Source organism: Rhinoraja longicauda, chromosome 20 (assembly GCF_053455715.1).
Source record: "Rhinoraja longicauda isolate Sanriku21f chromosome 20, sRhiLon1.1, whole genome shotgun sequence".
In the NCBI taxonomy this organism is placed as follows: Eukaryota; Metazoa; Chordata; class Chondrichthyes; order Rajiformes; family Arhynchobatidae; genus Rhinoraja; species Rhinoraja longicauda.
In genome coordinates, this window is record NC_135972.1 from 33,282,717 (window position 1) to 33,307,555 (window position 24,839).

The following is a 24,839-nucleotide window of genomic DNA, read 5'->3' on the forward strand; positions in this document are numbered from 1 at the left end:
TATGTCACCCCTTGCAAGGGAGTGAATATCATTCGTTACCAACAGAGGGACCCCACCCCCTCTGCCCACCTGTCTGTCTTTTCTATACGTTGTGTACCCCTGAATATTCAGTTCCCAGCCCTGGTCCTCTTGTAGCCATGTCTCTGTGATTCCCACAACATCATACTTGCCAATGTCGAACTGAGCCTCAAGCTTGTCCACTTTAATTTTTATACTTCGCGCATTTAAGTACAACACTTTAACTTTGGTATTCACCTCCCCTCTCCCACCGGTCACAATTGGCCATGTTACTTGACAATCGCAATGATTACATGAAACTGTGATGAGAGAGATCCACAAGATTTAGCAGAAATGTAACACTTGAAACTGAAAACAACTAAAGGTGGCTATGCAGTTGAATGGAGCTTAGCCATGACAAGGAAGCATAATATAAGAAAATAACTGCAGATGCTGGTACAAATCGATTTATTCACAAAATGCTGGAGTAACTCAGCAGGTCAGGCAGCATCTCGGGAGAGAAGGAATGGGTGAACAAGGAAGCATAACAAGAACAAGGAAGCATAACCTGAGTAACTCAAAAATAATTGCATTATTTCTAAAGAATGGATTCTATTTTGATTTTATTAGAAACATTTAAAGGACGTAGCAGAGAGCTTAATACTGGAGGGAATATATTGAGTTATACATATGATCATATTAGAGTTCGTATTAGCTCTTGTTTATTGCTTACATTTAACTGCATTGAAAGAGCTAAAATATAGCCTTAGTTTCACCATTGGTATAACAATGAAAACAGATTCATTTCAGTATTTGTATGACAGGATATATGTAAAGGAGAGGGCACTCAAGTTTGAAACCTTTGCAAATTCAAAAAAAAGGAATGCATTTCTAGCACGGAGAAAAGATGCTGATGAATATTCTTTAAGAAAAACGAAAAATAAGATTAAGAATATCTCTCAGAATTCTGAAACGTAGAAAATATTTACATGGATAGGATGGGTTTGGAGGGATATGGACCAAACGCAGGCAGGTGGGACTAATGTAGTTAGGACATGTTGGCCAGTGTGGGCAAGTTAGGCGGAAGGGCCTGTAACCACACTCTATCACTCTGTGACTATTGAAAATAAAGAATAACTGATCGCTAACATGGGAGGAAAAAGGCAAGAAAATACTTTGGTGTAAAATGATGAAGAAGTTAAACTTTTGCACCACAAATTGTTTAATTGGGCAAGTATTTTATCATTTGTTTTTCACCCACAATGGATAACAAAGTATATAAATGATCTTCATGTTATGAAGAAATGTGGGATGCGTTTTTGTTTCTACCGATTCTGAAGGTTTGCATTTTCTTATCATTGGTGGTTGCTTAAAGCGGGCGGGTGCGAGATGATGCAAGACTTATCATCTATTTAACCTGTCTTAAATAGAAATGGACCCATCACTGTATGGGCCATTGGGTGTGATAGAAATACATCAGACAATGTTAATTTGTTCCTTTTGATTTCATTTAACTATAAATGATCTTATTTTAGGAAAACTTCTCACACGCTTTTCAGAAGGTTTCAATTTAAATTTGCTCTCTAGAAAGACTCTGAGGAAGGAAGCTATCTGTGTAATTGCTAACTGATGTACTCTCAGCAGTTGGAGGCTCAGACTGCATTCTACACGCTGCATGGACCAGGAAACCTCTTCTCAATTCCCACAGATGTATGATTCCCATTTAAGATTCATGGGCGCTTCAGAGAGCACCCATTTCACTCCATTGTTTTAACAGGAGAGTAGTTATATTTCTTTTACGACCATTACTATAAATTAAATCAAATCGCTGAAAATTAGCATGGGAATTCTCGGGGTGTGCAGTTACTCAGTATAGTTAAGATTGCTTCTAAAACCGAGCAAGTGTTCGCGATCACTCTTCGCCCAAAACTCCATATTATTACACATCGCATATACTGATTTGAAAGATGTCGTTTCGAAAGAGAATTGATATTGTTTGTAAATTTGTTAAATATAACTCCCTTCAATATAAGTGTAGGAAGGAACTCCAGATGCTGGTTTAAACCAAAGATAGACACAAAACTTTACTCCTTCCTTCAAGACACTTTTGATTATAAAATCTTCAATGATTCGCTATTCACACGTCCGCGTTTCTTTACTTCAAACGTACCGACATTCCAAATCTCTCGATTTATTGGATATTCGGGTCGATTTTAGTGATAATGAAATTCTCCATTTATTTTGGATTGATATTATATATTAAAATCAGTGTTGTGGTGAAATATTGTTCTGGGTAACATTGTTTTTTAAAGTATTTTTTTCTTAACCTACCAAATCTTATGCAAACTAGCGGTCTCCAAAAGACTACCCCAATCTTACCAAAAGTTCTAAGCTGATGAAAGCTGTCTGGAATGCGATCCCAACGCACGCTGGCGAATTGCTATATTTTAGAGAAAGTCGCCACTTCATTGAAAACGATTTACAATCGCCATCTAGGTGAGACATTAGCGAAAATAGAAGATGGCTAGAATGATCAGGAGCAGTTCCCACGGATGCAAAGTTTAATACTGGGGTCTATTTCTGTTGGCTGCCCCTGGTAGATTTTGATTGTAACAAGATGTTGTTTCTTCTATTGGTTAGTTATCTTTGTATTTTGCGCTGTAATCACACGGCCAAGTGGCATTGCTGAGACCTAGTTGGATCCAAACTCTATTTGGATTTAGAGTTACAAGGCAGTCCATTAGCAATAAGGACTAGGTTCATCAAAATGGTTAGCACAGCTATAATGATGTTGAAATCTCGGGCCACCAACTCCAATTCCAGACGCAGTGACTCTGTGTCCATAATTTCTGTGTTCTTCATTCCATAATGCTATCCTACTAAATGATCAGTTGGTAAAGTGAGAAGATTTGCAGATATATTCTGTTAAAGCAGCATTTCTGGAGAGAGGGAATGGGTGACGTTTCAGGTCAAGACCCTTCTTCTGAAAAGAAGTTTCCATCAATTGGTTTTAATAAGAAGGACCATCTATGAGAGATTCAAGTATCTGTGTACAATTTGGGTCCCCATCCGAAATAGGACAAAAGCAGTTGAAAAGTGATTCAACAGGCCAATTACTGGGATGAGAGGGTTGTCCCATAATGAGAGCCTAAACAGTTTGATTCTTTGGAGTTTGAAAGAACTTCAAAGAACTTGATAGGTGGTCTTATTGAAACATAGCAGATCATAAGGAGATGTGGCAGGGTGGATATTGCAATGGTAATACAAAAGGGTGAGTCTTGAACAAAGGGACATAGTTTCAAGAGCTGGTCATTTAAAACGGAGGCATGTAGACATATTTTCTTGCAGAAAGTGGAGAATCTCTGAAATTCTTTATCCCAGAGTTATGGAGGCCAGTACATTAGAATTATTTTACGTGTATATAGATAATTTTTAGAAAGATTAAGGGCTCTGACGATCTGACACAGAGAAGGAATTCAGGGCAAGAGTATATTGGGGGGCAAAATTGTGTTTGAAAGTGTACTTATAACTAATAGAAACAAAGAAACATCGCAAAATAGGTGCAGCAGTAGGCCATTCGGCCCTTCGAGCTAGCACCGCCATTCAAAATAATCATGGCTGATCATCTAAAATTAGTACCCCATTCCTGCTTTTTCCCCATATCCTTTGATTCCTTTAGCCCTAAGAGCTACATCTAACTCTCTCTTGAAAACATCCATTGAATTGGCCTCCACTGTCTTCTGTGGCACAGAATTCCACAGATTCACAATTCTCTGGGAGAAAAAAAAATCCTCATCTCAGTCCTAAATGGCCTACCCCTTATTCTTAAACTGTGACCCCTGGTTCTGGACTCCCCCAACATCTGGAACATTTTTCCTGCATCTAGCTTGTCCAATCCCTTAAGAATTTTATATGTTTCTATAAGATCCCCTCTCATCTTTCTAAATTCCAATGAATACAAGCCCAGTCGACCCATTCTTTCATCATATGTCAGTCCTGCCATCCCGGGAATTAATCTGGTGAACCTACGCTGCACTCCCTCAATAACAATAATGTCCTTCCTCAAATTAGGAGACCAAAACTGCACACAATACTCCAGGTGTGGTCTAACCAGGGCTCTCTACAGCTGCAGTAGGACCTCCTTGCTCCTAAATTCAAATCCTCTCGCTGTGAAGGCCAACGTGCCATTAGCTTTCTTCACTGCCTGCTGTACCTGCATGCTTACTTTCAGTGACTGATGTACAAGCACACTCAGGTCTTGTTGCACCTCCCCTTTTCCTAATCTGACACCATTCAGATAATAATCTGCCTTCCTGTTCTTGCCACCAAAGTGGATAACCTCACATTTATCCACATTAAACTGCATCTGCCATGCACCTGCCACTCACCCAACCTGTCCGTCACCCTGCAGCCTCATTGCATCCTCCTCACAGCTCACACTGCCACCCAACTTTGTGTCATCCGCAAACTTGGATTCCCTCATCTAAATCATTAATATAAATTGTAAATAACTGGGGTCCCAGCACTGAACTTTGCGGCACCCCACCAGTCACTGCCTGCCATTCTGAAAAGGATCCGTTAATTCCTACTCTTTACTTCCTGTCTGCAAACCACTTCTCTATCCATGTCAATACCCTACCCCCAATACCAAGTTTGCACACTAATCTCTTGTGTGGGACCTTGTCAAAGGTTTTTTGAAAGTCTAGATACACCACATCCACTGGCTCTCCCTTTGCCATTCTACTTGTTACAGCCCCCCAAAATTCCAGAAGATTAGTCAAGCATGATTTCGCCTTCATTAATCGATGCTGACTTTGACCGATCCCAGCAATGCTTTCCAAATGCGCTGCTATAATATCTTTAATAATCGACTCAAGCATCTTCCCCACTACCGATGTAAGGCTAACTGGTCTATAATTCCCTGTTTTTTCTCCCCCTCCTTTCTTAAAAAGTGGAGTTACATTGGCTACCCTCAGTCCACAGGAACTGATCCAGAGTCGAGAGAACATTGGAAAATGATCACCAATGCAACCACGATTTCTAGGGCCACCTCCTTGAGTACTCTGGGATGCAGACCACCAGGCTCTGGGGATTTATCTGCTTTCAGTCCCAACAGTTTACCTAACACCATTTCCTATAATGTGGATTCCCTTCAGTTCCTCCCTCCCACTAGATACTCGGACCCCGAGTATTTCTGGGAGATAGTTTGTGTTTTCCTTAGTGAAGACAGAACCAAAGTATTCGTTTAACTGTTCTTCCATTTCCTTGTTTCCCATTATAAATTCACCTGTCTCTGATTGTAAGGGACCTACATTTGTCTTCACTAATCTTTTTCTTTTTACATATCTAAAGAAGCTTTTAGAGTCATTTTTTATATTCCCCACAAGCTTTCTTTCATGCTCTTTTTTCCCCCTCCCTTAATTAATCCCTTTGCCTTCCTCTGTTGAGTTCTAAATTTCTCCCATTCCTCCAGTTTGCTGCTTCCTCTGGCCAATTTATATGCCTCTTCCTTGGGTTTAACACTATTATATTAATATATTCAGGTTTGGTTCTGTTGTGTTTTTAAAGTTTCTGAAGCTTAAATTCATGACAGCAATGTCCTCATATTTTGAATCAACAGCAGTTTATTTCTATTAGTGTTAGAGCCAAGATTACTTTCTGAATATTAGGATAGATCTCCCCTGACAGTGTGCTAATGATGATAATAGAATGCTCACTGTCAGATTTTCTGTACTGAGATATTTCTCAAGATAGACAAGAGCGTTTTCTTATCATATGTCCCAGAAAGAACAACAAAGTACAACAGAATATGTAAACATAGTACACTATAAACAATATAATAAATAGAAATAAAAGTTCAATGTACACATTGTGTGTATATATATATATATATATTTATATCTATATACATGTGTACATTGAACTTTTTAACATATAAAAAAGGTTCAATGTACACATCATGTGTAAATATATATACACAATGTGTACATTGAACTTTTTTTCTCATTTATTATATTGTTTAGAGTGTACTATATATATATATATATATATATATATACACACACATACACATACAAAACAACCAATAGTAGTGCAAAAAGACAAAACCATTGCCCCCACGTCTATGTAGTTCAGAGCTTATTTGGAGGTTGTAGTGTTTAATAGCCTGATGGCTGGAGGGAACCTGAAGCAGTAAACCTGATTCAACCATGTTCAAATAAACCAGTTAGGATAAATCCCAAATAAACTTCAAAATGACTTCCTCAGTATGCCAGTTTCAAGTGTTAAATATAACAAGGAATGCTTAAGACATAAGTGTGTTTAGTTTAGTTTAGAAATAATACAGAAATGGTTTGGAACCGAAAACAAAAGTGCTCTCAAATGTTTATTCAATATTCAGCAAATGATTTATGAGTAATTCTGATCCAAAGTGAACCAAATAGAAAAGCATTTACCCTGAAACTTTACTGACAGATCATTTCAAGTATAATTTGTGACAACTATACTATAATTCTGATATAGTAAAGCATTTGAGTTCTTTCACCCAATTATATTTCCAGTACATAGATCAAAAATAGTCAATCTATAGTTTGACTTGAGCTTAAGACTGCAGCTCATATTACGTGTAACTTTCCACATGTTACCAACTTACTCAAAAATAATATGTGCCAAAAATATTTAAGAAAATCACTTATTTACTTTATTCTGATTTACTGTAGGTCCAAATTGAAGTTATTGTGAATACTGATCTAGTATCTCAGGCATCCAGTAGCCTGACAGGATAAAATCTGACAAATCTGTGTGCATGAATGGAATTTGGGAAGACATGACTCTTCATAGTTTTATAGTGAAATTATAGTTCCATCTAAATTCTGCCTTAAGTGATCGAAGATTTATAAGCTGCCTGCCCGGGCAAGGATTTAGGCATGCAAAAAATTACTTCATTCTGGGATAATATTATACATCCTAAATGCACTGATCAAAAATATACCTCTATCAAATGTGGGCATCATGGATCAACAGCTGAGGAATTACATTGCAAGGATGTTGAAGGTGAATTATAATGTAGCATTGGAAATTCCAAATATGTTTAAACACTTGCTTTGGAAATGAACCTTTCAGAAAACACTTTCAAATTCATTTTCTAGATTCCTTGTTTCATTTGGAAGAAAGCATCAGGATCTTCATTCGTGACTTTTCTGCATTGGAGGGAAGAATAGATATTTTATTTTTGGATTCCAGTCTTTATGTTTAATTTGTTAAATGAAGAAGGCAAAGTAGAGGCAATGCACTGCAAAAAAATTAGATCCTCTTTCGGACACTCAATTTACTGCCTCACATGATCATTACTTAATAATTCCCCAGACCTTTGTTTCAGGCGGACTGTGTTTGTTAGATGATCTCCTTCAGTCTGATGTGAAATTAGTCCTCTCTGTTTTTGTGACAAATGCTGATATAAAATTCATCCACCAATATTTTGAGGTTACAGGATCACATGAATGCATTGCCAAGACTAAAAAGTAGATTCATGGCAATGCCTTCATGGGATTCTGTAACTTTGCCATATTGTGTCCTCATGGTCAAATTCCTGATTCCTTAGTTGTATCCTCTAATATCAATTAGATAATGCATTCCTTCCAACTGGTTTCCATCAGGATTGCAAATCTGTATCATCCCAGGTTAACCGACTTGGTACGTGTGTACGCTGGATTGATGTGAAAATGGATACTGTTCTATTGGAAATGCATGAGGTCCATTCTCTACAGTATTGGTTGCATAATCTTCCAAAAATGCGCATCTCAATCTTTCTCCTACTGTTAGAAATTGGAAGAAATTCTTGTTAAAGGTGAGCACAAGGTGTTTAATCTGCTAATTATTTAGAAACTCTCATCATGTAATAGAGAGATGGAGAATGAGACTAAACTGGCACACCGCTAACTGGCAGGCTGCTATTTTCAATTTAAGTGAACATTTCCATGTGCTGGTGTCACTGAAGCACATTTATGGCCTCAGGGCAATATTCAGATTTGAGAAATTACCTTTAAAGTAAGCATGGATTACAATCTACAAATAATTACTGTCATAGCAGCCTTCAGCCATTGTGTGTCTTGTGAGCTCATAAAAAATCATCAAATTATATGGCAGGGTCAGACTAGTACTCTTCACTTTTATGCCACTTTGTCTGCTGCATGTTTAACCATCCTATTCCATATTGGATTTCATCTGTTGCTTCTAACAATGGGAATTTGATTTCAGGCACCAAAAACCTTGCTGTTGCTGCATTTTTCTTTTTCTTTTAGTCAGGACCTCACCTTTTGAATACGGATAAAACTTAACAGAATTCCACTTCCACTGGTATGGAAACGTCCTCTAAAGTAACTACTCCATCTTCCAAGCAGTACCTTTCCAAGAATTTCAAGAGATGTAAGAGGCTGCAGATGCTGGAATATGAAGCAACAATAACAATCTGCTGGAGGAACTCAGCGGGTTGTCCTGATGCAGAGTTTCGATTCGGAATGACATCCATTCCTTCCCCCCCCCCTATAGATGCTGCTCGACCCGCTGAGTTCCTCCAGCTGATTGTTTATTGCTGCATGATATTTCTCACATTTTTTACACTTGGTGATCTGACTCCTGCATGAACACACACCATCACTGCTCTACTTTCATGGACTCACAATTTCTGGGAGGGTCAGCACTGCTGAATAGGCTGATGACTGTCCAGCCCTGTTACATCTCTGCTATAGCACCTGGAATCTGGGGATCCACATGTCACATTACTCTGTTAATGTATTTATTAATATTTCTCAGTGTAATGATTTTCCATTGATATATTTCTGGTTTCATAAGATGAACAGCAAAAATGAAGCAGCATCTACTATGTAGTTGTTAAAAAGCTCGTGTAATTCTATAATAGATTACTTATAGTCAAGTTTATGCAGCTGTTAAAGAAGGATTATTAAGAAATAATGAAAAATGCAATTTGATTATAGAGATTAAAGTTCAAGGATTAACTATTAAATCTTTTCCTGTCTGATATGTTTTCATTTGCTATGGACCTTGCCTGCATTTGACCTTGGCACAAGTTTTGCCTTTGTTGGATGTGTTGTAGGAAACTTCTGCCTCCTATGGAGCTTTGAGGACTATCATACTTACACAGCTTGCAGCAAGTGTCACCTGTTGAAGTTACTGGACGTCACTTGATTTAAAGCTCCTAAGGCATGGTGCTTCACCAACAAACACTGACATGGGTGGTAAGCCAGCAGTTTATATTTCAATACTAATTTTTACAGTTTATGATCTTGCATGTTATATTTTGTGGAGTGTTTTCCTATCGCTTATTCGCAGAACAATTTAAAGACTGTTATTTTTTTTAATACTTGAGTATGTTTGTTATCATTTGAAAGAGTTCCAAATTAGGCAAGGTGTAGTATATTTTGAGTAGTTTATTTGCATTTTAAAACAATCCAGCACAATGCAAAAATCATTTATTTATCTAGCAGAATTATAATCTACAAGCCACTTAATTGGTTGTATATTTATTTACAGAGACTATATAATGCACCCAATTAAAACACAATTCATAAGCTGTTTAAATTAAATATTATATCTTTTGTAGCTCTGTAGAGTTCTGCTTGTTTTAAGACCAAAAAATATTGCTTGTGGCATAACATAAATTAACTTCTCATGCATTACCCATTATTCTTGGGATAGCAGTCTCATTATCACAGCAACATGAACAGCCAAGTCACTTGTGAAATGCTGGGCTGGCAATATTTAGAACGAATGTTATCCTGCTAATCACATTATGATATTTTGGTCTTGTACCAATATTAATATAGGCAAAGTTAAAAAATATTACCACAAGGTGATATACAAGAGGTCCAAACATGAGAACAACAGAATGAAATATGCAATATTCTATTGAACAAAAGATCAAGAATGGGAGGGAGTGTGACTTTGTTGTAGGACTAGCAGAAAAAATATACATTTTTTGCTTTATGAGAAAAGTCATGATACAATATACCTTGAAATTACACGATAGTTACTCGTGTGGCAGTGTTTGGTGTGGTGATCCAAAATTCATTAACAAATCTACAATTCATTTCAGGGCAGTGTACATTTGCACATCATGAACTGATCTCTGACCTGTTGTATAAATTCTAAATAAAATACGTCCTGGGCATTGTGTATGATCAGGCACACCATCTCATGCACCATTCAACTGAATCATCCATAATATACATGTACAACACACTTCTGTAAATTGTACTTCAGTTCTCTTTACAGTGGCAATCTGCATTTAATACAGCATAGCTAACACTTAAATTATTTTTTTTATTCTGTGCAAACTCTTCACCACAAATGCAAGTGTTATCTGGGGTTGGGTAAAGAGCTGTTCTTTCAATGTTTAAAGGACATGTCCCTACCTTGATTGCTACTGAGTTGTCCAGTAGTGAAGGTTCTGCTGGAATGAACATTGTTCCTTCAGGTTAACTTCATGTTTCTTGTGACATCCTCAGTTTCACTCCAGGAATGGGCTCTACTCTTTTTCCACTGTTATATTAATGTCTTCCATAGTTCCTTGGACCTCTTACTTCATCCACCTTCCTTCCTCATGCCCAACCAATCTTCCGCCCAACATTACCCCAACCCACCTCACACCTTGCCTTCAATCTTCCAAACAGCCTGGTATTTTTTCTGAACTCTCCAAATTCCATCTCAGGTTTCTCTGATCTCTATCACATATGTACCCACACTTCTACTCCATGTGCAATCTTCCTTCTCAGGTCACCCCAATATTCTCCAGGTCTACAGTAGTCTTGTCTCACGTGCCTAATCTACTCCTATCACATGATCTTCTTTCCAATCATTCAGTCACATTCTGTTGATTGCTACCACGACCTTCTGTGTCTGGATTAATGACGTTCCTATGCATTCTCAGCACTAGTTTCCCTGTTGCCCTCTGTTATTCAATTATCAGCTGCTATTCCAAGCCAAACTCTGCCTGAAACCTTAGCTTTGATGGTTCTGTTTGTTAAGGAATTTCTGAAGAATGGTCCCGACCCGAAACGTCTACGTTCTTCAGAGATGCTGCCTGATCCGCCGAGTTAATCCAGCACTTTGTGTCTTTTTTTGTAAACCAGCATCTGCACTTACTTGTTTCTTCTTCCTAGCTCATCTTGTCTGGTTACAGATGCATTGTAGTCAATAAAAGAGTGTTCTATAGATGGATAGTCTTGTTCCACTTTGTACACTTTTTTGTTCAGTTTGTATAGTTTATATTTTACTTACGTTGTGATAAATTTGTTGGACAATGCTAAAGAATTGTGAAATGTATTGGTTTCCTCAATACGTTAGTTTTTTTCAGTGTTGAGCATAGTAATAAGACTCCTTGGAACTACAGAATGGAACTTCATCAAGATAAAAGCAAGGGCCAATCTGATAACTTTGTCTGAGCTGGTGTGGAGCAGTGAGTATAAACAACAGAGTGTCCCTGAAGAGCTACTGTCTGAACTGCAGTAAGAGATTAATCTCTGTGGTGTCAGAGGGGTGAGTGTTCAGCTGTTCAGGATCACAGACTGTTCTGCCAGTGAAGACTACCGGCTCCAAAAGCCAACATTTTAGTGCAGAACATTGGATCAGAAATAGAGATAATACAGAAGGAATAATAAAACATTGCAAAATGCAATAATGTGCACACTTTAAATATGAGATATTTACTTTAAAACCAGACACTATGTGCACAACAAGAAGCACACTACAATCTTCCATATTTGCACCAAAGCCACTTGGTGCCATGAAAAATGAAACGTTTCATCTTATTTGGCTCACTTTACATTAAAATTGCAAAGCTACTATGTATGCAGTACAAGTAAAATAAACCCTAGCAATGTGCAATAGCTATATTCAGTGAGGAAAGTAAGTACTCTACATGGAATTATCCATCCATACCAACATAAAAGTGCAAAGAAACATTTGATAAAAGCAATGGTGGGAAAGTATTCCTTCAGGTAATTCAGCATTGATTATCTACAGATTAATTTTGGCCCTTGCTTGTAGAAGCTCTTACATTAATTGCTCAGAGTAAGTTTAGTGAAACCTTATTAATGTTCTTCAGCAGTATCCAAGAATTACATGGTTGTTTCTTCCCATTCCAATTCCACATCACCTAAAAGAAATTAACAGGATTATCAATGTAGTATTTTTAATCCCATACTAGAGCTACTTATTCTTAAATGGCTAATGGTGCATTTTACAGTCAATGACAAAGGTGCATTGCACATAAAAATTAGCGGAGACAGTTACAACCTTGACTTGCCAAGTTTAAAGGAAGCAATGTAGTTCTTCAACGTAAAAGGGCCTGAATATTTATAGTCCTGCAGAAGAAGTGGGCTGGGATGTTTTAATCTACTGGGCCCATTTGTGGCCTCAACTGATCCTTCTTGAAGGCAGTGGGAATGAACATGACATTGAGTTGGAATCAGAAGTGGTGGGTGTCAGGTCATTGTGATGACCACCTTTCAGTTCTGATCAACAGTCTACAATTGAGGGTGTGGAGGCAAACCTGGGCAAATGGCCGGTCAAAATATTTTTGCAATAGTAGTATGTCTGTCTTACAACAAATCTTTAAATATTTTGATAAGAAAGAAATTATCTGGCACTGGACCCTTAATTTTGCTCACCTTTGACACTGTTAGGTTCAATGTTAATATCGTTGATGGGTTTTAGTGACGTAATCAGAACATAACATTGTCATGTCACATAGACCTTGGCTTTTCTGGCATGGTTATTCGTCCCAAGTCTTGAGTAAGGTAAGTTGAACTGGCTGGGGGCACGACTGCTGTGCAACCAACACATGCCATCTCCCCCTCACAACCCTCTTACTAAAATTACCTATACCATTCTACACCAACTCAGTGAAGATTGAGTGAACCAGCATTACCTGTGACTTTCAAGTCTCACAGACTTATTTATATTAATTGCCAATTACAAACGAGATGACTAAAGCACAAGTTCAGAATGATATACTTTAACCATTTACCATCATAAAGTTATTTTGCTTAAAACAATCTTAACTGAAACAAGATTTGTTATTTATTTTTCCGAGATCCCATATGAATGCTCACTTACTAATTTTCATTCAGCAAATAATTAGGAGAAGAGAAGAGCACCATGATTTTGGCATACCCATGTATCTTTTAGACCTAAAGTTCATACAAAGTAAAACACATGTTTTGATATCTTCCTTTATGTAGTTCATTTTTTTCCCTTTACCTGAGAAGGAGGAATGGTCTGAATTTTAGCCAGTTCACTGCTGCTGCCAGTCTCATTACACTTGGCAAGAAAGAGTGGGCTTGCTGCACTTGAATGGCCTTGTACTATTAGAATTTCTGCCCATTTGATTGGTGGCAAAGGCTGTGATTTTAACTCTGTCTCTAAGACTTGGGAGTCCAGCAGTCACCCCTGTGGTTATTCTCAACTGCAAGAAATCCAATATTAAGCTCCAGAAATCACCATGCTATGTTGTCGCTGCAAAGACTACATTGTAGTTAGGACTTTATATATAGAACTTATTTTTAGAGAGTAAGAAGCAGGAAACTTAGTGTCATGGGATCATCATAAAAGATTACAATTTGATATTTCATATTTAAAATATAAAGAAAAATACATTTTAATACACGAGTCCCAAGTTCCACTTCCTCTTTGAACAATGATGGCTTGAAACTGAATGAGATGCTTAATGTCTGGTTAAAGTAGTGGAGAGTGGTATGAATGTGGTTTAAATATACATTCAGTGATTTCCAGGATATGTTTCCATATATTAGATGCTCACCATATGTTTTGCTCTAGAAATGTTACAAAAAAGTTCAATTTCCATGTCAAATTCACACTTGGAGATAATGAAATCTATTGTGATAATCTCTATTATTACCTTCCATTGTATCTAGAGAGTCCATCTTTTGTAAAGCAGCATAATTTACGAACCACAGTGAACGACTGTTTCCTTTGTTATTCAATAGATCCAAAGCACACTGATGTAAGAACATATATTGAGCCTGTATTGACACATTAATATTGAAAAATTCGAACAAAGCACAACTGAAATTGGAACCTCTTGTCAGTTATATTTAAAACTTGCACTGGCTTTTGTATCACTATTACCTTACCATTAGAAATCATTTGGTTCCATATAAATTCTTACATAAATTCAACATGTATTAATGATGTTAAGTTCAACACAAATTCTTGAACAGTGGACTTCTTGATATCATTTCTTTATGATGCGTTTGTTAATGGTACCAATGACAATTGAATGTTAATCACCAATGTCAACTAACTGTGGCAGGACATCATATTGTCCAAATGCAAGATGAATGTTTGAGATACAACTATTGAGAGACTTAAGAATGGTCAACTGCACACTAAGTTTATATTAATTCTTCAAACAATATTGAGAATTCATGCATAAAGCAAGGCACAACTGCAACATGGCCTACCATCTTGACCCACATTTTTTTTACCCTTAAGTTTAATAAGATTGACATGGCCCATTGGAATAAACTAAAAAAGGGCAGTGACTGATAAAATTCTCAAAAACAAGTCCACGACATTTGACTTCAGCGAAGGCGCAATCACAATCAACACAATTTGTTGTAAAACAAAACATTTACAATGAGATGCATAAAAATCATGTATTTTCTGTGCTAAAGCTACTTAATGGATTGTTGCAGGAATTGAAATGGAAATATTCCCTTATGTTGCTACTGAGCGTGGAAACCATTTATTATCCTTAACAATAACACTTAAGCAGCTGATAAATAATGCAAAGATATAAATTGCAGTTGCGCGACTGCCCTGTTTGGCGCTACTAATAGAGCAGTGGTGGTTAATAGACAATAGACAATAGGTGCAGGAGTAGGCCATTCGGCCCTTCGAGCCAGCACCACCATTCAATGTGATCAAGGGACGCAGCGGCAGACAAGCGGGCACGCAGAAAGGAGTGCAGCAACTTCAACAGACCAGAGAAAGGTGCACAGCAACTTCAACAGATCAGTGACCTTTGTGACAGAGACGGTCACTCCTGCATTGGTCTCTTCAACCACAAGCGACGCTGCTCTAGCCGACGTTGGGAGCAAACAGCCAACGACTAGGAAGCATCACACATGGTCAGCCATGACCGAGGGGGCCTTAAATAGGTCAAGGGAAAAACTGTCTACATAATCTATTTCTATTAATAAAACTGTGGACCCTCGGAAAGTTGTCAAATTAAGGCTGAGTAGCTCTTTGATATATACTAAGTAGATTATTTAAACATCCTTGTCGTCCTGCTGTATTTGTACATGTGCTGTTTCATGCAGGTACGCATTCATAAAACGATACCTCTTATTTCTTAAAGTGCATTCTATATTGCAGTAGGAACAACGAATAATTGAAAAACAATCCACACTGACATTTTTAAGTGATTACATCAAAGGTTAGGGCACAGTTCCATCAATGGATGTTCATCCACGTAATTGCATCCATACTTTTAATTTGGGATATTTCCACCCTCTCTTTTTGTCTACTGGACAAATTAGCCCTTAACAGGTATTTGTAACAGTTTTATTAGGTCCAGATCCAACATCAACATTATAGAATCTATTCTGTTGCATGAAAGAATGCAGCACAAATGAACACCCTACTTAGCAGCAATGTTGCTTCTATGCCGGGTAACATTAAGCTGCGTACATAAGGAACTGCAGATGCTGGTTTACCGGAAGATGCAGAAGACCTTATGTAACTGTTTGACGAAACGGTCACTCAGTCTACGCTAGATCTTGCCGATGTAATGGAGGACACATTGGGAACGCTAAATGCAGTAAATGATGTTTGACGAGGTCCATGTGAACTCGTCTCATGTGGAAGATCTGCTGGGGTCCCTGGATGGATGCGAGGGAAGAGATATTGGGATAACTGTTACATTTCCTATGGTTACAGAGGAAAGTACCTGGGGAGGGGGTAGTTTGAGAGTGTTCTCTGTGGAAATCAGAAAGGATGAGCATGGGAAGACGTGATGGGATCATGTTGAAGGAGGGACAAATGTCGGAGAATGATGTGTTGGATAAAGAGGCTGGTGGGGTGAAAAGTAACAACAAGCAGCAACTCTATCCTGAGGGGATGGGGAGTGAGAGCAGAACTACGGGACAACAGAGGAGACACAGGTGAGGGATGAATCTGCAGCAGCAGGGGAGAAACTATGTTTACTAAAGGAAGAGGACATTTTGGATGACTTAGAGTGGAAAGTCTCATGTTGGTAGCAGATGCGGTGGAAAAGGAAAAATTCAGAGAAAGGGATGATGTCTTTGCAAAAGGAAGGGTGCAAAAAGCTTGTAGTAAAAGTAACATCTCGTGATGTCTTGAATTTTGCACAAAGTTAAGGTGAAACAGAAACAATGTTTTAAATATCAACAGGAACCCAGAGTGTAAATTTTTAAACGTTACTTTTCCACACTCTTACCAAGTTCAGGACCATGCACATTCGTTCACCTCGCAAATCTGTCACAAATCCAAAGATATCCACAAAGTCATGGTGGTTCACATGTTGTATGAGGTGATCAAGTGCAATAAAGACCCCTGTCCTCCCCACACCAGCACTGAGGGGGGAGAAATAGAGAAAAACAAATCTTGTTCAGCTATGTACAGTATTTTTCCACCGGACCATTTTATTTCACATGTTTATCCAATGGCACTTTGATATTTCAGACTCTAATTCTGAATGCAAGATGTACTGTGAATCTTTCTGCGGAGAATAGTGGTTTTGTTACTTACAGTCTTGCCTACTTAAAACAAATCTCTTAAAAATCTATATTTGGTTCTAATTTGGGGGGTTTTCAGTATTTGTGCATTTCCTTTATGTATTATTCAAGTAAAATACATATTGGATCAGGGTGATTTAAAAAAACTTTTTTTCAAAACCTTTCTTGAACTGCGGTCAAGATTCTTCTCTGAAGTGAAATAAAACAGAAATAGACAATAGACAATAGACAATAGGTGCAGGAGTAGGCCATTCAGCCCTTCGAGCCAGCACCGCCATTCAATGCGATCATGGCTGATCACTCTCAATCAGTACCCCGTTCCTGCCTTCTCCCCATACCCCCTCACTCCGCTATCCTTAAGAGCTCTATCCAGCTCTCTCTTGAAAGCATCCAACGAACTGGCCTCCACTGCCTTCTGAGGCAGAGAATTCCACACCTTCACCACTCTCTGACTGAAAAAGTTATTCCTCATCTCTGTTCTAAATGGCCTACCCCTTATTCTTAAACTGTGGCCCCTTGTTCTGGACTCCCCCAACATTGGGAACATGTTTCCTGCCTCTAATGTGTCCAATCCCCTAATTATCTTATATGTTTCAATAAGATCCCCCCTCATCCTTCTAAATTCCAGTGTATACAAGCCTAATTGCTCCAGCCTTTCAACATACGACAGTCCCGCCATTCCGGGAATCAACCTAGTGAACCTACGCTGCACGCATCATAGACAACAGGGGGGGAATTAATTGGAGTGGTTTTTGCTGTCTCACCATGCAATATTCCCACAGGTTGGTCTTCTAATTTCATAGATCATAGGTATTACTGGAACAAAGTATTTAAGCAATGCTCATTGAATATTACAACGTACCACAATGTATTACAATGTACAAGATACTTAAAGCACAATTGAATAACAAAATATTTATTTAATTTATAGATTCTACAATGGTACTATTGTGCATCATACAAAAAATCAATTCAGCAACTACTTACCTGCAATGGACAACAATAGGAGTATTATCGTTGGCTCTGTTTCCTCGAATTAGCTTCACAAAATGAATCAAAGCTGTGCTGGTTTCAGGAACACCATGCTCAGGCCAAGATGTGAAGTTGAAATGTGTCACCATCATAAAGTCACCATACTGCTCAAATAGTCATTGAATTAAAAGAATGCTTAGATCATACAAACACTCAGGAATAATATATTATACATTGTTCAGAATTTCTAAAAGAATTTTTAAAATAGGTCAGAAAAAAAGTAATATCCAAATTTTGGAAGCAGACCCACCAATAAAAACGTTGTTTTTCTCGCACTACTCTAGCACTCTGGCACGTTCTAGCATGACTTGAACTGAGATCAAGTGGATTCAATCATACTTTGTGCCACTGGAATGAGAAATAATTATTTCCTAGCTCTGACATCCATTATCTGATAATTACAAATTCAAGCTAGAAGAGGCTGCCTATCTACTGTATAAGGTGGACGATGAAATGCTACAAAACAGAGGTATGAGTTGTCTTACTGGGCTTAAAGATGGATAAATCCCCAGGGCCTAATGAGATGTATTCCAGGCTGCAACGAGGCCAGGAGGAGGTCACCCTGCAAAGACTTCAAAATCTTCATTGGCCACTGCTCATGTGCCAGATGACTGGAGGACCATGAATGTGACACCCTTATTCAAGATGGGCAACGGGAATAAGCAGGCACTTATGGGCCTGTGCGTTTAAAAGTAATGAAAGGAAAGTTACTGGGAAATAAATTTAAGGATGAGGACTGAGGATAAGGATTTGCCCGAGTTATTTGAAGAAGAAAGTATATTTGAGAGTGCAGTGTGATTGATGTAATCTACATGGAACCCAGTAAGGGCCTCTGACAAGGTACCATTTGGAACATTAGTCTAAAATGTTAGAGTCCATAGATCCAGGGCAAGTTGGTAAACTGGGTGCAAAACTGGCTTGTTAATAGGAGACCGAGTGATGGCGGAGGGTGTTTGTTTTTGTGAATTGAACCCTATGATCAAAGGTGTACAACAGAGATCAGTACTGGAATCCTTATTATTGGTTACATATACATTGACGCTTGGATATGAATAAGGGAGGCATGATAAATACGTTTGTAGATGACATGAAAATTGGTGGCTTTGTTGATTTTTGTTGGATAGTTACAGGCTACAGGATATTGATCAGCTGGTAAGATGTGCAAACTAAGGAGAGAAGTAATTTAATCCTGAATTGCAAAGTAATAAACTCTGGGAGAATTAATGAGGACAGTACATACACAATGAATGGTAGGACTCTGAGGAATACTGAGGAAAGGAGGGATCTTTGAATATAAGTTCAAGAAAGAAGGCACATGACATACTTGGCTGCATTAGCTGGCACACAAAATATAAGAGGTCACGGAATAACTTTATAAAACATTGGATCGGCAACATTTGGAGAACTGTCCACAGTTCTTTTTGCCTATTATAAGAAGAATGTATTGGCACTGGAAAAGGTGCAGAGGGGATTCACCAGAATGATATAGACACAAAAAACTGGAGTAACTCAGTGGGTCAGCCAGCATCTCTGGAGAAAAGGAGTAGAGGGATAAAGTGCTTAGACCTGAGGGAGGACCTGATAGATATATGCAGAATTAGGAGAGGCACAGAGAAGGTAAATAGTGGGAAATGTTTCTCCATTGCAGAGAATTCTAAAACTCGAGGCCAGGGGTTTACAGTAAGGCCTGAGCAGTTCAGAGGGGATCTGGAGAATATTTTCTTTCACCCCTGTGGATAGATGAAACCTGGAACAGACGGCTCAAGTGGGTGGTAGAGGCACAAACTCACACGTAACAAACATCCAGACAAGCACTTGAACCTCCAAGGCAAGGAAGGCCATAGAGCGACTATTCGGAAATGGGATTTGTAGAGTTCATTGATGATTGGCATGGACATTTTTGGCCAAAGGTCCTGTTTCTCTGACTCTCTGATTCCAAATGAGCTCAGAGTAGGAGCTGCTCAATGTGCAGTAACTAGCCGTACGCATTCTCTTGATAGGGAAGTGAAAGTTGGTTAACATTTGCATTTCTAATCACTGCCAACAACCAAAGAGGGAAATACACACATTACAATGAGAAGACTGTGCGTAGCTATAATATCCAATGGCAACGTATTGTTGACACGATTGCAGGCCACAGACTAGATGGTACAATAGTGCAGCTGGTAGAACTGTTGCCTCACAGCACCAGCGACCCAGGTTCAATCCTGATCTTGGGTGCTATCTGTGTTGAGTTTGCACATTCTCCCTGTGACCATATGGGTTTCCTCTGGGTGCTTGGTTTCCTCTCATATCCCAATGGTGTGCAGGGTTGCACATTAATTGGCCACTGTAAATTGCACCTGATGTGTCAGGAGTGAATGAGAAAGTGTGAAAACATAGAACTAGTGTGAACGGGTGATTGATGGTTGCCGTGATCTCAGTGGGTCGAACGGCCTGTATCTCTAACATAAACTAAATAGAATCTCTCTGGGGAGTGAACTGTAGTTAATGAAAAAATGCTGAACATAGCAGCTGCACCTCACGGTTGACTCTTACTACTCTTAATGCAACAGTGTAAAGAAAATACAGAATGAAGGAAAATGTTGGGTTATTTGCAGTATTAGACTTTGGTCTTTTTTCGGTTCTGATCATGTGATTACATTGATGTCTATTTTAATTTCATGGGCAGATTCTACTGAAAACCATTTACAGTGATCTTAGATAATGTAAGGAAATATGTCACAGCGATTCCATTCACTTACTATATGGTTAAATGGAACATTGATCTGGAGTCCACTTTTATAATGGTTTATAATGTTATTTTATAATCAAAAAATCAACTAACTAAAACATTTATCTGCTTCCGTATCAAAAATCAGTCGAGTACCTTTTCAATTTTCAGTTCTCGGATGGTCCAATCTGATTGAATGTTTTCTGCTAGTTTAGTGATCACAATATCTCCAAATACAGTTACTGGCTTGTTGTCCTCAGGCCAATATTGGTGACACCTTATCTGAACAAAAATAAAAAATGTCAAAACATATTGTCGTGAAATTTCCAGCATGTGCAGTTACCATCATGTAATATTGTGTACAAAGCGATCTGTTTATCTGAACCATTTGGCATATGATTGGCCATTAAATTACTCAAAATGTCTTAAGTCTCCTTGTAACTGTTGTCAGTCAGTGGGAGACAGTGATGTGTGCTCATTGGTAGGAGAATCAAAAGATAGTTGAGAAAATATTTGTTTCCACCAGAAGGACAACAGGGCATTAAACATACAGTTTGCCACGATGCTGGTGCCAGAAACATTCATCAGATTTTAAATATGTTTGGAATGAATCAACATAACAAGAGCAGCATTAAGAAATGAGAATTACAATTAGTCAAGACAACAGTTTTGGGTTAACCAAGACAAAATGGACAGAATTGTCCATCCTGTGATAAATATCTGCAACCAGCAGTTGGGGTGGGCAGCGAGGAGCACAGTCTGAAGAGATGGGGGGCTTTTAAAACATTTAAAAAATATTGATCTTGTCAGAAAGAAGGCTCAGGAATGGCTTTTAGGAGGTTGGAAGGAGACAAGATATTCACCTCGTTAGAAAAGAAGGTGCTAGTTTCCAGCAAACCAATGATGCACCTGCGATGCAACCACACTGTTACATCTGTTTGCCTGAGCCCCGGAAATGATACAGCAATCTGTGGTGTGGCTGTAGCAGAGGGCATGTGTAAGTGCAGTCTTGGCATAATTGTTGAGATAAATTGTCTGTGCGATCATCATTTGTTCACCACTGACATATTACACCAAAGGATACTATTAATTTAGCACATAACTGATGTATATTTCCATGACAATAGACAATAGGTGCAGGAGGAGGCCAATCGGCCCTTCGAGCCAGCACCGCCATTCAATGTGATCATGGCTGATCATTCTCAATCAGTACCCCGTTCCTGCCTTCTCCCCATACCTCCTGACTCCGCTATCCTTAAGAGCTCTATCTAGCTCTCTCTTGAATGCATTCAAAGAATTGGCCTCCACTGCCTTCTGAGGCAGAGAATTCCACAGATTCACAACTCTCTGACTGAAAAAGTTTTTCCTCATCTCAGTTCTAAATGGCCTACCCCTTATTCTTAAACTGTGGCCCCTTGTTCTGGACCCCCCCCCCCCCAACATTGGGAACATGTTTCCTGCCTCTAACATGTCCAACCCCTTAATAATCTTATACGTTTCGATAAGATCTCCTCTCATCCTTCTAAATTCCAGTGTATACAAGCCTAGTCGCTCCAGTCTTTCAACATATGACAGTCCCGCCATTCCGGGAATTAACCTAGTAAACCTACGCTGCACGCCCTCAATAGCAATGAAACAATGATACATGTAGGGCTTGCCTGTGGAGCAACCACTGAGAAATGGGATTAGTATAGTTAATTGATGAATTGCTTGGGAATGGTTGGCCAAAGGTAAATCTTGTCAATCAGGTTTACCAATCTGCCTCGATGAAGAGTGTTTACACGGTGCACAACACAGGAAGTCATGTTCCAAAAGTGACTTACTCTGCCTTTCTCAAAACAGTGTGTCAACATAACAATAGTTTGGGATCTTGTCTCCCAAATCATTCTCCAAAAGTCTGCCACTGTTCCTGGTAAAGGACCTTGAGTTGCAATGAATTCATTTGGACAGAGGTAACCCTACAAAAATAGTAATAAAATAATTAAATTAAATACATTAACAATATAATGACTCTTTTAAAAATGTTTTATGTATTATAAACCTGACATCCCTTTGCATTAAATTCCAGGGCCGACGTAGTACATAGATGTAATCACGAAGAAGGCACGTTAGCGTTAGCGCCTTCATCGAGGTTAAAGAGATTCATCATGTCTCCAAATACTCAAACAAATTTCCATGGATGTACCATAGGAAGTATCGTGACTGGTTGCATTATGGCCTGACATGGCAATTCCAATGTATAAGTAGATGCAGAGAGTGTGGACTCAGCATGGTCCATTACAGCCCGCCCCACCAACAAAAGCATCCACATGAGGCACTGTCTCAAGAGGGCAGCATCTATAATCAAGGATCGCACCATCTAGGCTATACCCTCTTCTCACTGCTACCATCAGGCAAAAGGTACAGGAGCCTGAGGTCACACACCACCAAGTTCAGGATAGCTACTTTTCTACAATTACCAGGGTCTTCAACCAACTTACACAAACCTAAGGTAGACACAAAAGAGAATGTTGCTAAATTCTCATCGAAGACAAGAGGAGAACTTCTTCAAAGTAGACATGAAAGAGGATGTTGCTAACCAAATCCTGCTTCAACACTATGGTCCATATATTACCATGGACATGTTTTTTTCAAATTGTGTTTTGCACTATTGTTTTTTTGCCCAGTCTTCTTTATTTTAGAAATTGTATGTGTAAGTTAGGCTTTTATGTGTTATCTGAGACTCTATGCCTGCGATATTGCTGCAAGCAAGATTTTTTTTATACCTGTGTCTCTCCGAACGTTTGCATATGACAATAACGTTAACTTGACATTTTGTTATAGCAGCAGCATAAATACAGGATCACTACACCGAATTATTGGTCTGTAGTATGTCTCTCGGATATGAAAGTCGTAGAATTAAACGTCACTGCAATGTTGCTATCATTCCTATGATTATAAAGTGACTTTTATCATCGCACCTGGAGAACAGATATTGAGAGACATTCAGTGAAAAATGAAGGTAGAATTAATTGATGTGGACATCCCTCTGCACAAAGTTACACTGATGGACATTTGATTAGGGGGATACTATGCAGAGAGAGAATTTCTAATCATTTTTAAGCGGTACGAATACTGAGAAAATGATACCTGGAAGCAAGAGAATATTTGATGGATAACTAACACCCGAGTAAAATATGTAATTAATTAAATAATGAGAGTGAAACAGGTTAATCGATCAATTAAATTGCTTAGACAAAGAAGTGAAACGCATGACATTCAGATAGTGAAGCTAACCTATATCTCAAATCAAGAATTTATATCTCAAATCAAGAATCTATATCTCAAATCAAGAACCTATATCTCAAATCAAGAATCTATATCTCAAATCAAGAATCTATATCTCAAATCAAGAATCTATATCTCAAATCAAGAATCTATATCTCAAATCAAGAATCTATAATCTCAAATCAAGAATCTATATCTCAAATCAAGAATCTTATCAAAAGGCAGGCCCTTGGACATGTTCTGAGATAGGAAACCCATGTACATGTACCTAATGAGAAAGAATAGGAATCCCACAAAAACATGTTGTGTATTTTTGAGCATGTTTTTCTGTGGACATCAATTCCCAAAAGAATGTGCCTTGGTTGATCATCAGACTGTAGCAATACAAGTAGAATTGTACTTACCGACACGTAGCTAGCATTGATGAAATCTGACCCTGGGACTCCAGCCTCAAGCATGAGTTTCACCCGGTTGTTATTGTCTACAGAAAAGTCAAATAATAAAATTATTTATTTTGCACAGTTTTGCAAATAATCTTTCCCAAATCATACTGCCGGTCTTAACACGTGGAGCATGCCAACTCTAAACACCTGTTTCAAATGGTTTATTTTGCAAAACAAAGTTACATTAGGCAAGGAACACTCCGCTTTCTATCCTGCACACAGTTAATGCCTAAAACAATAAGGGCATTTCTTCTTTATTAAGTTAAAACTGAAGTAGCGATGATGATGGAGACACAGATCCAGTCTCCACTCTGATAAGATCTTAGTCTTAGTTCATAGTCCATGACAAACACCATTGCCATCTTTGATCTACAGCAGCACACTCACAATCACCCCTTAAACACTTTGTTATTCTTCTAAGGAGCGCTAGAATGCAAGCAATCAGATTCTGCATATCTTATTTTTCAATTGGGGTGGGCATTACTAAAGAATGTTAAATTTGGATGAACAGTTGGATTGGATTACAAATCTTAAAAGCTATTAAGTATAAAATTTCATGCACCTGTAGGTAGCTGTTTATGTAAGAGA

At 38.4% G+C, this 24,839-nt stretch overlaps 1 protein-coding gene across 1 annotated transcript in view; it reads right to left on the reverse strand.

The window, feature by feature from the left end:
• Nucleotides 1-12,044: 12,044 nt before the first annotated feature.
• ptprq (protein tyrosine phosphatase receptor type Q) overlaps nt 12,045-24,839 on the reverse strand; it is a 151,571-nt gene continuing 138,776 nt past the window's right edge. The window contains exons 51-57 of the mRNA XM_078416669.1: nt 24,213-24,289; nt 22,365-22,499; nt 20,698-20,823; nt 17,784-17,932; nt 16,499-16,634; nt 13,934-14,057; nt 12,045-12,169 (exon numbers count right to left, since the gene is read on the reverse strand). Of these exons, the coding sequence (XP_078272795.1) occupies nt 12,132-12,169; nt 13,934-14,057; nt 16,499-16,634; nt 17,784-17,932; nt 20,698-20,823; nt 22,365-22,499; nt 24,213-24,289 (785 nt within the window). The 3' untranslated portion in view covers nt 12,045-12,131. The remainder of the gene's footprint in view (nt 12,170-13,933; nt 14,058-16,498; nt 16,635-17,783; nt 17,933-20,697; nt 20,824-22,364; nt 22,500-24,212; nt 24,290-24,839) is intronic.